At 41.8% G+C, this 15,227-nt stretch overlaps 5 protein-coding genes across 5 annotated transcripts; all 5 read right to left on the bottom strand. All coding sequences in view use genetic code 12, as the record gives it.

Moving 5' to 3' along the window:
- Positions 1 to 88: 88 nt before the first annotated feature.
- FOB63_005246 (Zn(2+) transporter) lies at positions 89 to 2,014 on the bottom strand (the record flags this gene model as incomplete). The annotated part of the gene is made up of 1 exon (XM_002617063.1): positions 89 to 2,014. The coding sequence occupies one exon, from the start codon at positions 2,012 to 2,014 to the stop codon at positions 89 to 91; it is 1,926 nt and encodes a 641-aa protein (XP_002617109.1).
- Positions 2,015 to 2,337: 323 nt separating this feature from the next.
- On the bottom strand, positions 2,338 to 7,134 carry SRB8 (Srb8p; the record flags this gene model as incomplete). Its single annotated transcript, XM_002617064.2, has 1 exon — positions 2,338 to 7,134. The coding sequence occupies one exon, from the start codon at positions 7,132 to 7,134 to the stop codon at positions 2,338 to 2,340; it is 4,797 nt and encodes a 1,598-aa protein (XP_002617110.2).
- A 540-nt stretch (positions 7,135 to 7,674) lies between these two features.
- MYO5 (myosin 5) lies at positions 7,675 to 11,592 on the bottom strand (the record flags this gene model as incomplete). The annotated part of the gene is made up of 1 exon (XM_002617067.2): positions 7,675 to 11,592. The coding sequence occupies one exon, from the start codon at positions 11,590 to 11,592 to the stop codon at positions 7,675 to 7,677; it is 3,918 nt and encodes a 1,305-aa protein (XP_002617113.2).
- A 307-nt stretch (positions 11,593 to 11,899) lies between these two features.
- On the bottom strand, positions 11,900 to 13,453 carry RSA4 (uncharacterized protein; the record flags this gene model as incomplete). Its single annotated transcript, XM_002617068.1, has 1 exon — positions 11,900 to 13,453. One exon carries the CDS (start codon positions 13,451 to 13,453, stop codon positions 11,900 to 11,902), a length of 1,554 nt encoding a protein of 517 aa, XP_002617114.1.
- Positions 13,454 to 13,765: 312 nt separating this feature from the next.
- On the bottom strand, positions 13,766 to 15,127 carry FOB63_005242 (uncharacterized protein; the record flags this gene model as incomplete). The annotated part of the gene is made up of 1 exon (XM_002617069.1): positions 13,766 to 15,127. The coding sequence occupies one exon, from the start codon at positions 15,125 to 15,127 to the stop codon at positions 13,766 to 13,768; it is 1,362 nt and encodes a 453-aa protein (XP_002617115.1).
- Between the last annotated feature and the right edge of the window lie 100 nt (positions 15,128 to 15,227).

Genomic DNA, 15,227 nt, shown 5'->3' with positions numbered 1-15,227 from the left:
CGCACCGCGCTTAGGTGACTAATGCCTACCCCATTGGGTAATACACATGCAGGCTTATCTATTGATTATTCAAGCATTTGCTTTCCGGTTACACTCGTTCCACACTAATTGTAGTTTCGACTCTTGCGTCTCGTTCAAACCCATTTAATGTGGTTTCAATAACTCGGTTTATCTCAAAAAGAAGCCGGGACTCGTCATCGGCGCTTCCACCTTTCATGCTCACGCAGACCCCTACGACATATAGTTGGTAGTTGACTTTGGAAAAGGAAAAGTTGCCCAACGTATAAGATTTTTTGAAACTTGGCAAACTCAAGATTTTGTCTATAATAGACGCTTTCAACACATTATAATCGTAGTCGGAGTAAGGGAAAGAAATGAGTAATATGCCACCAAGAGTCTTCAATACATTCCAGCCCGCATAACATAAAGTGAACGCAACAACTAACGTTGACATTTCATTGATATCGAACCCAAATTTTGTCTTCAATGAAGATGGTATCATAGGAACGAAAAACAAGAACAATGAGTACAATAGAGTGAGCAAACGGATGGGGTTCTTGGCAAAAATGTCAACCAAATTCTTGAAATTGGAAACTTTAGGATTAGTGGACGCAGAGCCAGTGTCTAAAAGGCCATCCTTCGACTTTGATGCGGTATTGGCCAGTTTGCTTTCCGTTTCAGCCAACATCTTCGAAATGGTGCCATGCGCAAAAATAATAGTAGAGGTTAACCAGGTCATAGCAATTACACTCAAAAGTACCAACTCATACAAAAACCAGTTCACATTTGGGTTGTTAGAGCCATGAATGTGATGCAGTCCATGTTCTTCAGATGATGGTTCCACATAAGAAACAACTAGCTCTTCGACGAAGTGGCTGACTAGATCACAACCAACCATAACCAGGGACGCACTGAGAGCAAAACCTGTGAGCACTTCTAGACGCCCCAAACCAAATGGATAAGCAATTGAAGATTTGCTCCATGCCTCAAAGTTGGACATGATATCAACAGAAGCGACTAAGAGAGACCCCAATGAGTCATAAAAGACTAAGTGAGCTAGGGTTGAAAATGCTGGTTGCTGGTATTTAACTCCGATGAAAAACACCAAGCCTGACATGAAGAAGTGGGAAAATGCAAAGGAGAGCTTGAGCTTTTGTTCACCGTTCGCACTTGCCAAGGACTCTCGAAGATTGGGAATCGGATACAGATCTGGAAGAAGATTCTGTTGGAGGTTGACTCCGTCAATGGGCAATGGTTCTTGGAAAAGGTTCATGGACACAGAGGAATGCTTATATCTGTGTCCTTTTCTATGAAGTGGTTTGGCTACCAACGACAGATTAGAGCCCCCTCCATGTAGCATTATATCTTGAGGTTTGAAATTGAAGGGCTGTTTTGTTGGCGATGAAGCCCTAGTGCGATAAGGTGACAAATTTGGCCTTCTACTAGGGGAAGAAGATCTTTTAGGCGAGTTAGACCGCGAGCGAGCCTTTTGCTCCAGAGGCCCAAATGCTGGAGAATATGTCATTTTCGGGGTATAATGGAATGAGTTGCGATTGCGAGATCTAGAATCTGGTTGTTTAGCTTGAGACTGGTCTACATCTTCGTAGATTGCTGAGCTATGGATGTCTCCGCCGAACATAGAGCGTGGACGGGGCCTTGATGAGGAATTGGAATAGCTCCTCTGATTTGACGAAAACGAAGGTTGGTTCAAAAACCCTGTTGGTGAGTTTTGAAGAGACGCAAAGTTTGCATTGTTGATAAGGCGGTTGGGGTATGTCGGTACCTGGTTGGGGACAGATATGTTTCCAGAGGACAGAGTAGAGTCTACCAGTTCCGACCGCACTGGCGTTGATGGCATGGAGTTTTGAATGTCCAAAGAATCAGTGGAAAAGTTGGCGCTCAAAAAGGACAAATCTGGCACTCTGGGTCTCAGAGCAGACGCTTCGTCATTGTTGACAGAGGAGTTTTCCACCATCGGAGAGCCGAGGTCCAGTTGTGGATCAAACGCCAGCATGCAAGAATAAAATGACTGGGCGAGGCAAGTTCTTTATCGTCGCTGGCAAGAGACATTTGCATGCGTGGTGAACGCGAAATAGAATAATGCACTGCATGGTGAAGCATATCATAACCACCACTACTTTAACAAAGAGAGTGTACTAAGCATATGATTTCAAAATGTGTATGTGTACGAGTATACGTGCTCTAACATGTTCTAGATACTTTTTGAGCCAATAAATGTACTTTGAATCGCTAGGTCTTGAAATAAGAGGTTAGCGGACCAAACAGTCGTATTACATCTAAAGTACCGTAGCGTGCTGCGAGATTGGTACCGATAAATTATGGGGGATTCTCCCGTATGGTGTATGCATCGAAGAGAGAAAGATTGATGCACCCATCGTTGAGCTCTGTGCTGGTGTCTTCTATGAGGTTCATGCCTTTGATATTGAAGCGCTGAATGGGCGCATCTTGCTGGAGCACTCCAAAAGCGGTGGAAAATCCAATCGAATCGCTTCTGGTAGATGTGAGCACAAGGCCACTATTATTTATGTATCCCACATCACTACCGTAGTCCAATTCTTCCTCATCCAAACCAAAGGCAGAATCGTCCTCTTCTATTGCCAATTCGCCAAATGGGTTTTCTGATGCAGGCTCTGGAAGGTTAAGAATGTCAGAAACCCTTGTTAGTGCGTCTGCAGCGAGATCGGGCGCGTCTGGATTCTCGCCTTGACCCTTTCTATCTTCCCCATTACTGCCACTCAGCAGTATCAGCTGGCTCGGTCCCATTTGCGTATTGCCGATTATACTCTCATTGGTTCCTAAGCGCAATTGTTCTGTGAGAGAGCTCTTCATGAGCAACAAAAGATCATAAAGCAAAATCTTCAATTTTTCATGCCCATTCATGAAGTAACGAGTGTTCAACATACTGACCAAATTCTTCAAGAAAGTAAAGTGGGTGGCATCATGTTCGACAACCACCATCGTAAGCGTGGCCTTCCGAATAATGAGTAGCTTGAGAAAAATGGAAACCACGTCATACACATAGCTATCATCTTGTTGAGCAACATCGTCATTATCAAGAACATTGAGAAGCTTGAGTAGAAACTGTTCTAAGCGTCTAAATTCCTCTATAGTTGTTGCAATTTTTTCCGCAGAAGAGAGGGAGAATTTTTTGAAATAGTCCTTAAAAGCTGGTATCAACTCATCTCCCTCTATGTTCTTCCATAAAGAAACTGGATGCACGTTTTCCTGAGCCATGATGTCTTCAACGCCCCAATCCAGATAGAATGCTGTCTGCGTTAAGAACACATGCTCCATATAATGAAAAATTTGTAGTTTTGTGCTCCAATTCAAACAGTTGAACATTTCACCAAAGAATGAGTTGGATGGGCCGAACAGAAAGTGAAATAACTTTATCGCTGGTGCTATAATTTTCCCAAAATTATTTCCGTCCAGTTGCGCTCTAGCCATGAAACTTAATAACGCTTGCACAACTGCTAACGTGAATTCATTTGTGGATCTTGCCAAATTATCAGTGTCATTCAACAGACTCATAGAGAACGTAAGCATTTGATTAAATAGCGGCAATAGTTGATCCTCTGATAGCCGGTCTGCCAAAAACATCATGGTCCACCTTTGGTGGAAAAGCAACCCGTCTCTGACGATGCTAATGATTTTGGTTTCATGTTTTGTCCTTATTTCCCGTTGTTTAAAAATAGATAGAGGCAGGTGCTGGTCCAAAGTGTATGATATTATATCTTTAACGTGTCTCATTTGGTACTCGTGTTGAATTTCTTTTATAATCAAATACTGATAACAAGGCAAATTCTTCTGTGGTGCATCTCCTAGGGTTAAATCGGTGATTAATGGGCCAATTTCCTTAATGTTACAATTTGACTCCATTGAAAGATTCTTCAACATCGAAACCAAATCAAAGAGCGAAAACAATTCAAATGTCACTAGTTTCTGGAGGAGGATGTAAAGGGTTTCGACTGACGAATTATTCTCCATCTTCTGCTTGATGAATGTTTGAACTTGTGTTTCAAAGCTTCGTGGCGTTGATATCTTCATTGTTCTTCTTGTCGATTCCACGAGTTTGAAAAGTGCTAGTTCCTGATTTTCCGCTAAATCATAGAGTCTTCCATACCATTCATCCAATAAGATTATGATCTGTGCTTCATGTTTGACTGCGTTATCGAAATCAGTGGTGAAATGATCATTCCGGGGTTGAATTTCGTTAACAATATCATCAAGTTCTTCCGCTGACAATAAACTCTCAGTTACCAGCATTAAATTTGATAAGTCATTTTTGAACTGCTCAATGGAGTACACTTCATTCAATCTTTGGTTTTGCATCAGGACTTTAAGAGGTGAATCTGCTGTTTCCTTCTCGTATAAGGACTTATTAAACTGCATTTTCGGGTCTGGATCTTGTTGCTTCTCTGAATCGAAAACTTTCTCCATTGAAGCGTTGATGAAATTCCATACTTCATTAAATTGGTAAAGATCCGTTTCACGAGACAGAAGATCTTTATAATTTATAATCATGAGTTTGAATAATTCGTAGGCTGTTGAAACAGATTCATAAGTTGCACCAGAAATAAACTTGACTAGTGTATAATGGTGCATGATAAGCTTGCAAATATAGTAGAGAGTCTCCAAGTAGTAAATGATAATTTTGTTTTCGTTTCGTAAAACAAATTTCACAAAAACTTTGAAAAAGACGGTCAAATTATCCGTGATGGAATAAAAATGATAGATATGTGCAACAATATTAGGTGAAAGATGAACAAGTTTTGGAGCTCCATTAATTGTAACCTTGAATTGCGTGGTGAGCCAATTGACCAACAAAAACTTTACGCCGACATTGAAAGACTTAATCTCATCGAGTTCACTGCTAAAGGAGGAACAGAAAGAATTGTTTAGAAGACGGTCCAAAATGTTTGACTGAAGTAATGCAACACCTCTAGAAAAATATTTTGAAAAATTGAAACCATCAGGTGTCCATCTTTTGAGAATATGATCACATTGCTTGTTATTCAAAACTGGTAGATTCTTTAAAATGCAAAGGTGAAACTGAATGTGATCACTTTGAGGAAGTTGCGATTCACCACTTGTAATTTGAGGTGTGTTATAGAATATACCACATGCGATTAACTTCCGCACATAGGACGAAATTGATATGATCTTGAGCTGATAAAGCTCGTTTATAAGAACATACAAATTGTAAACCTCGACATTTTTTTTCGGTTCCTCGGCTAAACTAAAAATACTCTCGAGGAGTTCATTTTCAAATTCAGCTTTTAGTTGGTTTGCCCCCTTAGGTCCCGCAGCTTGCAAAACCTTTCTCTTTAAAAAGTTGCATAAAATCAAGATTTTCTCGGAAGACATACCCATATGACGATGCACAGATACACACCAATAGACTAGAATCTTAATTTTTTTTCTCCAAGCAGTGGACTCAAACGAATTTGAATAATTAGGGCGAAGGCGTAATGCCAAAGCATTGTTTAACTTGAGTCTATCAAGCTGCTCAATAAAGCGCAAGTTGTCGTCTGGAGAACGGTTCGTAAATAATTGATTCTCGTCAGCCATGACATCATTTCCCACAGCCTTATGCAGAGGCCCTTCTGATGCCATAAATGAATTTCTGCGTAAAGAATTTCCTAGATTCATGGGAAGATCAGTAAGAGAAAGATACTGCATGTTTAACATAAGACTTTCGTTCCGATAATTTAGGAGTTGCAATACTTTATGAAGTTTCTCCGGCAAATCTGACGCTATAGTTTGGTTACTCAAAAGAACTTTGAGAAGAGTATCACTAACTAACATCCAGTAATTTGGGAAGATGAACAGGTTAGTATTATGCTTGAACAACATGCTGATCGACTTTCCGAGTTGATTCAATAAATCTTGTTTGAGGTTTTGTGGAAACAATGTAGCAACTTGAGGTTGATCGTGGTGCTTTTTTGGTTGCATAGGTAATCTCTCTATGAGAAAATATGTCAAAAGAAGCGATTCGCTTACAAATTTGGAGAGGAAATCTTCAGCTATTATGTCTCTCCAGAAAGTTCTGATTAGGGTATGGCCAATTAAAATTTGTCCAATGTTGACGGGTCTATCCTTGATTAGTTCTTCGAGAATTGATCCATCTTCTCCTACTTCGCTCCTTGTGAGTTCAAGTAGCTTAGGAATATCATTGTGCTCAAAGGGGAGATCGTCACGTAGGAACTTTATGATCGAGGAAAGAAAATGGTCTTTGTCAAGAAGATCCTCCACGTATAACGCATGCATGTACGATAGCAAATAGTTAAGCTTGGAATTCACTTGAACTTGTTTCTCCGTGGAATTTACGCTTCCTAAGCCTTTCGAAAACTTGAAGATGTAATCGCTAACCTGTTGTGTCCATTCCTGGAGCCATCGTTTTTCGAAGACCTCTAGAGCGGGAAACGAAATAGGGTTATTAGCAGATAAGGTAGACTGCTTTGAATTGAATTTTTTCTGGAGCACCAACAACTCACTGTACAAGGAACATTTGGTAAACCAAATGGCGCGAGATAGAGGAACCTTCATGTTACACATGCAATCAATGAGAACCTTGTTCCGAATGCCATGGGGAAGTCGGCTGGAAACAGTTTGAAGTGGTATTTCAGGGTTTGCTAGATCTTTGAGCCACGCCTCCTTCTTTGCGGCCGTAAGAGTGACTCTAGGAGGTATTTTAAAGTTGTTGCTCTCATATTTTATCTTGTTGATGACCTCGTTTCGTGTTTTGTATGCTTGTGTGAAATGTTGAGAGAGCTCTTTAAGAATTGTAGTATAGTTATTGGTGGACAGGAAAAGAGTCTCTTGCACCAAGTTCCGGGCAGAGTAATATTCATTGGATACCAGTGGATTCTCGAAATACCCTTTATTCAAGTAGCCCGAATTTTTTAGCTTGTCATTTTCGGTGTCATCGTCTTGCCATGGACAATAGTCTGGATAAATTTTCGGATCGAGTTTATCATCAAGAGGGTAAACAGGGGGGCCTGGTCTATCCATAACAAACTTCATTGTCAAGATATCATCTTTCTTGGACCCACCTGAGCCTGTTCGGCCATGTCCGGCTGTTAATGAGTTTGCAGTGTTATGATTAGACATTGGACATTATTGGATTTCAGAAAGTAAAAACCTCACTACCTGATCGAGCGAGGATAATCGGAAGAATTTGTTTGAATATCAGATATGAATACAACTTGAATTGACCTTGTTGGAGTTAATGGAGTCTGTGCATTCACTATCGTGACTGATCTAAGATGGACTGCATTTGATGCAATTAATGTCTCTTCCAAAGCACGACCAGCCTTGAAACTAAATCTGTGAAAGCTAAATAATATAAATATTGTGCTTTTTCAAAAGCAATCATTCTTCTGGAGAGTAGCTATAAATACCTTTTAGAGGCCCTAGTTTGTATGTCTTTGCTGTTGATCAGTAATTAAGGGTCATGAAATTGCTGCACAAAGTTACGAAAAATTACTATGAAATTCATGTCAACACTAATATTGATCTAAGGAATCCAGGAGGTATAGACATGCTATCTGTGGAATGTCAACTACATTAGGTGTTGCAAATTCTTATTAAATATACAATATCAATATTTTACGCCAATGGCCAGCGCCCAATGAAGACAATAGCCGACGCTCACCAATCGTCATCGTCCTCCTCTTCCTCTTCACTATCTTCTCTGACACCCTTCCTTCTCTTCAATGCATCTGCCAACGAACCTGCTAGGTTCACTTCTTCCGATTTTTTCGCTTTCAATGCGTCTGCAAGACCATTACCCAATGCGCCTCCATTTGAGTTCACCAGCAGTTCAGCTGCAGTTGCAGTCTGAGCAGCAGGTCTCTGAGAAATAGATGGAGGAGGTGGAGGAGGAGCACTTTTTCCCCCTCCAAAGAGGTTTGCGGGAGGATCAACCTCTTTCATGTAATCTAAAGGTGCCCAGCCCTCAATTGTCTCTTTCAAATCCTTCACGAGACCCCACTGACCATTGACATTAACAACGTACATGATATCATCCTTTACCAACGGAACAGATCCGCTAACAGATCCATCATAGTCATAAAGTACTTTATAAGTAGGGTACTTTGGTTTCTGGACAGGAGCGGAAGGTGGCGCTGGTGGGGCTGGTGGGGGCTTTGGTGCAACCTTCTTCGCAGGAGGAGTTGGTGCCGCAGTCTTCCTAGTTTGAGTTTTGGCCGCAGGTTCATAATTCTGCTTGGCTTGTGGTCTCACCCCGTGTTGAAGCTCAGGATGAGCAGTCGTAGCTGCAGTTGCAGCTGCAATAGCTTCACTGTGGCTTGGAGCTGGTGGAGGAGCTTTTCTGCGTTGCGGCATTGGTTGCGCTGAGGCTGCTGACGCAATAGAAGCCGAAACCATAGGCTTTGGCTGGTTATGCTGTTGACTATGTTGCTGAGGGTGGTGAGAAGGTTGAGATGGCTGAGACTGTTGAGTGTATTGTTGTTGAGATGGTTGAGGAATCGAATACTCCTGTCTTTGGACTGGTCTTTGGACAACAGTGGGCTGCGCATAATCAGCAACGCTTCTTTGTGCCCCACGGTTGTAGTATTTACTATAGTCCACAGCGCTTTGTTTTCCCCGTGGCCGCTTTGGGTTTTTGCTGCTTGGAGGCAAGCCTTGTCCAACAGTGACTGTACCAGATTTGTAAACATCACTAAAGCGAGGTGCTGTGCCGTGCACAAACTTAACGACATGAACCTTACCTGGCTTCTTGCAGTACTCGACAGTAGGACCAATTTTGATAGTCAAACCTCTGTTAACTCTTTTGATTTGAGCAATAAGTTCAGTTTTGAAGTCCAAGTTTATGAACACATCCGGGGTCGTAGTTGTAGGCGTGTGCAATGCCACCGCTACCCAATTATCCTGAAGGGTCGACAAAGCCACATACTTGATACCGGAGATAGGAATGGAAAATTCCTTTTGCAACTGCAATCTCTTCTCTACCAAAACTTCGGCGATAACATAGAGATAGCTCTTGGTCAAAATAAAAATTCTGTTTAATCTTTTAGAGGATCTTCCAAACTTTGACAAAAGAATTTCACCTTTCGACGAGAAGATAACGGGTTCTGAAATGCCAGTTTGGCTGACAACAAAGCGGCCAAATCCAGTAGAGTCATTACATGCAAGGTAGTCACCCATAAAGGCACGTGAACCAAGCATGGACATCCTCCTTCTTTCCTTGCGGCCTTGCAAGAGTGCAGATCCTTCATCGCGGAATTGTTCAAATTTGTTACCATGCTTCTTCACTCTCCATGCATTTTGGATAACCTTGGCAGCATCTTCTTTTCTCTTCAAATAGCGTCTCCAAGCTCTTTGAATACGAGCAGCCATGTTATGCCAGTACTTGTCCCTCATATCTTCAAGGGCAAATAAAGTCTCTGGAGTCTTGATGAAAACTTTGCTCGTACCCATTTGGTACTCCGTATCTGGAATGTAACAACTTTTTAAAATTTCTTTAACAGCGGTTATATCATCACCTTGCCAGATATAATCACCAGCATAACCAGTTGCCGGAGACAACAAGTAGAATCTCTGCACAAACTTGTCGAAAGTCGTACGGTAGGCAAAACCTGCTCTTCTAATTCTGACATTCTCCTTCAAACCCAAATACTTAATTTGATGCAATACTTGCTGGTTGTCGTATTCTTTTGGTCTTTTAGTTTGGTTGGGCTTAATAGTTCTAATGTACGATGGTTGGCATTGTGATAAGGTGTCCACTAATAAATTGGCACTTCTCTTGATTTTGTCTGAAGCCGTTTCTGGTCTCTTCTTGGAATCAGTAACAGCAGCCAACATTTCTGGGGGAAACAATGATTGAGTAACGAAAGTATTGGTGGATGTTGACAAAAGTTCCAAGAGGTCACGTAACATGCTGTCTTTATTCTTATCGGTCATACCTGCAACCTCGTAAGTCACATCACCAGCGTAATGCTTAATGATGAATTTTCCTCTGCGATCTTCAAAGTGGCGGTTGCTAGCACCAACCATACTCAATCTTTGAGCGAAAACTTGGTCTGCAGCATCAGAGTCTGCATGTGCAGTTTTGATGGAATCGTTTAAAGCAGCAAAAAGACCAGGTTGAGGTCTCACAGCCTCAATCAAGTCACAAACAACTTTATTGTTGAAATAATCAATCGGGGTCCACTTAATTTGCTCTTGAACGTACTCGTCTTGCTCCGCCTTCAATGTTAACTGGATAAAAATTTGTTGCAACTTTTCATTGACATAGTTGATACAGATTTGCTCAAACGAATTGTGTTCAAAGATTTCAAAACCGTAAATATCCAAGATACCAACTGATTTTTTCTCCAAGTTCTGACCTGCAGCCGACAAAGATGCATTAACTCTTTCGACAATCCATTCAAAAAGATTATTATAGATTCCTTTTGCTAAAGCGTCTCTGACTGCAGTAGCTTGTACTATGTTCAAAGGAACATGATAGGTAGACCCTCTTCTCATTCCGTGAGAAGTCTCGATGATTCTTTCGACAATAGCTTTCTGCAAAATCTCAGGACTAACTTCCAAAAGATAGGCAACAAAGTTTGTAACCCCCGCATCTCTGATAGTGGCATTTCCGCTCTCGTCTTCAACAAAGGAGATATTTCCTATCCATAAAATGGACGCCAACATACGGAAAATGTTATCTTGTTCAGCTTGACTTAAGCCGATGATTTCCATTGCTCTTATAGTCTCTTGGAAATCCTTGCCATCGTCAATGCCATCTGCGCTAACACATTTCGCAGCTGATGTATAGATGTATGTTTCAGGTCCTTGAATGCCAAACATTTGAGCATATTGCGGAGGACAATGTTTGGTAAACTGATAAAAGATATGGAAGTTCCGCTCGTTAGTGATTTGTTGAACCACTCTTTGTTTCTCCAACAAGTAGTTGGTGATATGCGCTGCAACTGGTCTATGAGATTGAGGATCAAAGAAGATCTCTAGATACTTTCCATGTCTCGAAGAATTGTTATTCCTCAAAGTCTTGGCACAACCAAAGGACTCCAACAAAGGATTTGTTGCTAAGACCATATCCTTGATTTTGGAAATTCCGCTGGAATCAGAAGTGGAAGAAAGCTGATCGTCAACAGACACATTGGCTATGTATTGCATGATCTGCTTTGCAGCCTCGGTTTTTCCAGCACCGGACTCACCAGAAATAATGACACACTGATTATCACCGTAAGATTTCAAGTTGTAGTACATGGATTCAGCAATAGCATACACATGGGGTGGCACCTCTAATCTATTCTTGCCCTTGTACATGTTGAGTGTTTCATGTGTGTAAATGCCCAAATCTTGGAAAGGATTGACTGAGATCAACACGTGGCCAATGTATGTGTAGATTGTACCGTTCATGAATCGCTTGTGTAGGTTTTCATTAATGGCTTCGTCGGTGATTTTGGACAACAATGTCAAATCAGACACACCCACCTCCTTCTTTTTGGTGATATCGAATTCGGCCTTTTTGATACCAGACTTCGCTGGAGCAGCTTGCTGCTTCGCTCTTGTGCGCCCGCCTTTTTTGACAATCGCCATGGTGACTAAGCAATTGAGAAGCTAATTGCGGATGCGTTTCGGCTTGAGTGGAGATAGTGGGATGGTCGTGTCGCAACAAAAAAGGCGGAGCATGGTGCGCATCTCCATGACTATAATCGATCGTGGCTTACAGACATAAATGCCATTTATAGAATGCAGAAATGTTTTTTATCATTTCAAAAGAAAAAAGAATCCTTAACATAGCGCATTGTCTTGTTCCCATTTTTCCAGCTACTTAACTATTAAATTGTTGATGTGATACTTCTCGTCCTATATTCTCTGCATTAGCGTAAGTCTTGCCGTATGCCTAACTAGACCAAATGCGAATCATCTTGTCCTTTCCACCAGATGCCACTTTGCGGCCATCCATGCTCCAGTCAACCGCGTAGACCTCATCCGAATGGCCCGGTAAATCTACATTAAGCTTTCTCGTCCGTACATCCCACACCTTCAATGTAGTATCCTTGGAACAACTGACCAATAACCTGCTGTCTGAAGACCACGCCGTTTGATAAACGGGTGCGACATGGCCACGGAAAGTACCAATAAAGGTACCCTTCAACCCATCCCACAACTTGATTGAGTTGTCGAACGAAGCAGAGACAACGTATCTACTGTCTGGTGAAAAAGACACATGGTTAACAAGCTTTTGATGTCCTGTCATTCTGCAAATAGGCTTGGACGATTTCAAGGGCTCCCACAAGTACATTGTAAAGTCGTCACTAGCTGTGACCAACCTCTCACTGATCTTACCACCCAACTTAGCCACTTTCTCATATTGCTCTAAGGCCTTCTTGCGTAACTCAGCAGGGCTAGACTTCACTGAAGTTCTCGAAGAGGTGTGGTCAAAGCCACCTTTCCTTAAAACGTGATCCGTAGAAATCGATAAGTGGTTGACCCAATGAGCATGACTTTTAAGAATTTGAACGCATTTTCCTCCAGCACTGATGTCCCACGCACGAATGGTTTTATCGTGTGATCCACTGTACAAAATATTAGAGCCCGACCATTTCACACATGAAACTGCATTCGTGTGTCCACTCATGGTGAGAAGACATACTCTTCTCGAAGTGTCCCAAATTTTCACGGTACCATCTTTGGATCCCGAACCGAGACGCGGCGTGTCACCCTCTTTCACTAAATGCAAAGGTTCCCAAGTCAAACTTGAGATCCATTTGGAGTGACCCACCAATGGGTTTCCCAAAGCTTCACCAGTTTGTGCATTCCACAACCTGACAGTATTGTCCATAGATCCAGTAGCAATCATTGTTCCGCATGGAGAGTAGCTCACACATAAAACCCAGTTCGTATGTCCAGAAAGGGTTTTGAATGGTGTTTGTGTGTTACAGTCCCAGATTCTAGCAGTAGAATCACCAGCACCGGAACACATGCGCCCAGAATCATTTGGGGCAAACAGGCAACATAAAATAGTGGAGCCATGGCCTGCAATAGCAGTGTTTGATCTTGTCACAGCCTTAACCTTGAATACAGCACGTGGCGTGTAGACAATGGTCATGAAATCTTCCGTCGTTTTGATTCCTGGTTTCAAGACAGACAGATAGAGATTATCTTTGATATCCACCAAATCGGATTCAACCGAGCCCTCCTTCTGATTGAGAAGAGAGAAGCTATATGGTACAGGGTCATCTTTTTCTCCATTGAGCTGGTTCAAAAGCTCCTCCAACTGTTTTTCTGTGATGCCACCTGGGACACGAATAGAACCGCCAACTGAATCTCCAGTGTCAGCAGCCTGAAACTTTATTAGCACATTGGGAAGATCTTCTGGCACTATATTAACCTCGCGTTCTTTTTGTGCTTCCTTCTTTTGTTTTTTGGACGGAGGGGGTATGACAGTCGCCATTTTTGTAGCTTTCAAAAGTTATGTTGAAACTAGGCAGAAAAAGAGATAATGATGCTCATCGCCGTATATGCACGCACGACCATAGTAGTACGGTTTGATTTATATTTTGTTTCTCAGAATACTGTTTCCACCACTAGTAACAAAGTGAAAGCGTCTCCTATTTTCTACTCAAATGTTCTTTTAAGTGGGATCTCCATCAGTTGTATATGATTTATCTTGTTGTTTGGTGTATTAAGAGGTTCAAATATCTCACTGTATGCTAGGAATACTCGCATCTCAAAACGCGATGGATAATGTGGCGATACGATATTATTAATTATAGGTCTCTAAATCCTCTAGTAGAGTTCCTGTCAGTTCGACGTCGGAGGCTTCAATTACCAGCTGAGAGTCGCGATACATATCCGACCTCTCGGTTTCTCCGCTAGAGAAGGGCTCTGTAACTTCTGATTGGGATTTGCTAATAGGAAGAGAGGATGGAATAGGCACGGAAATTTCGATCTGCGTTGACACTGCTTTAGGTAATGTTTGCGTCATGTAAAGAGAGTCTTGTATCAATGCGGAAAGATCGCCCGTATTTTGGGCCAGTAGATCAATTAAGCAATTCTCATTCAGATCAGAATCCTCGATTTCGTAATTATGCTGGAAGTCAAAAAAAATCGGATCATAAATATTCCCCACACCAGCAAGATGGGTAACTTTAACTACCGAGACAAGATAATGTTCCTTTGATAGTGCGGGTCGCTTTCTGCTCAAAAACATGGGGCTATTGTAGAACCAGTCGTGATAGAAAACAAGCCGACTAGTTATCTTGCTATCATTCACATCCCATACCCTAGTTCGTCTCTCTTCTCCAGAACCGGGCCTTCCAAAAGATACCGGAGCCAAAACTAAACGTCGATCAGAATAGAACGAAGATCCATTCGACAGTGAAAGTGAGATTTGAGATTGACTTGAGTCCATTACAGTCGACGACCTCTTCTTCGAATATGCCTTATATTGTGGCTCCAAATGCCCAATGAGCACGACCATACAAGTATGCTTGTAGACGAATTCTCCAAGCTCCTTAAAAAGTTGAGTAATATGATCTTGTGCTTTCAATATTGGATTTTTTCGCAAGAGAGAAGATTTTTCTGGTAATTCTGGCAAGTCTAACAGAGAAAACCCTTCTTCCACAGCCTGTTCCATTTTATCGATTACGACTCCATTTTTCTCGATTTGATGTTTAAGGAGACTTTCCTCATATGATGCAGAGATCTGGAGCCTGTAATGCTCGATGAGCTCATGAAAATTCGTTATGAATGCCAATATGGAACCTGCCATGATCGGTTGGAGATCTTCAAGCTTGAGAAAAGCGAAAAGCTGAGGGAATGACGACAATGAGAATGTTTCGATGCGGGACTGCCATTGCGGCTTGAAGTTTGGATGCAGATGGAGAATCTCCCACGGGAAAGGGTTCAAGGTCTCTATTATGACGACTCTTTTCGTTTCCCCTGCTTGCAAATGGCTGACTATGAGATTGCACACGACAGCATACATAGCGCTGTTGGTCGGTACCGATTGGAAATCAAAGATGCCATCAGTCTGGTATTCAAGAACTTGATCTAATGTCGGGAGCCCAGTAGTAAGGTGCTCCCATAGTGGTTTCTGTTGGCAAATTTCAAAGAGCGAAACCATGCATTTACGCAGCTGTATCTCGCAGATGCTATTTCTTGTAGTAATCGCGCACGGAAATGCTCTGAGTGGGCTACTTTAAGCGTACTATTGCTACTTTAGT

The sequence above is a fragment of the Clavispora lusitaniae genome (genome assembly GCF_014636115.1).
Source record: "Clavispora lusitaniae strain FDAARGOS_655 chromosome Unknown tig00002663_pilon, whole genome shotgun sequence".
Taxonomy (NCBI): Eukaryota; Fungi; Ascomycota; class Pichiomycetes; order Serinales; family Metschnikowiaceae; genus Clavispora; species Clavispora lusitaniae.
Note: the sequence above shows the minus strand (reverse complement) of the source record. Positions and strands in the feature narration are given on the sequence as shown.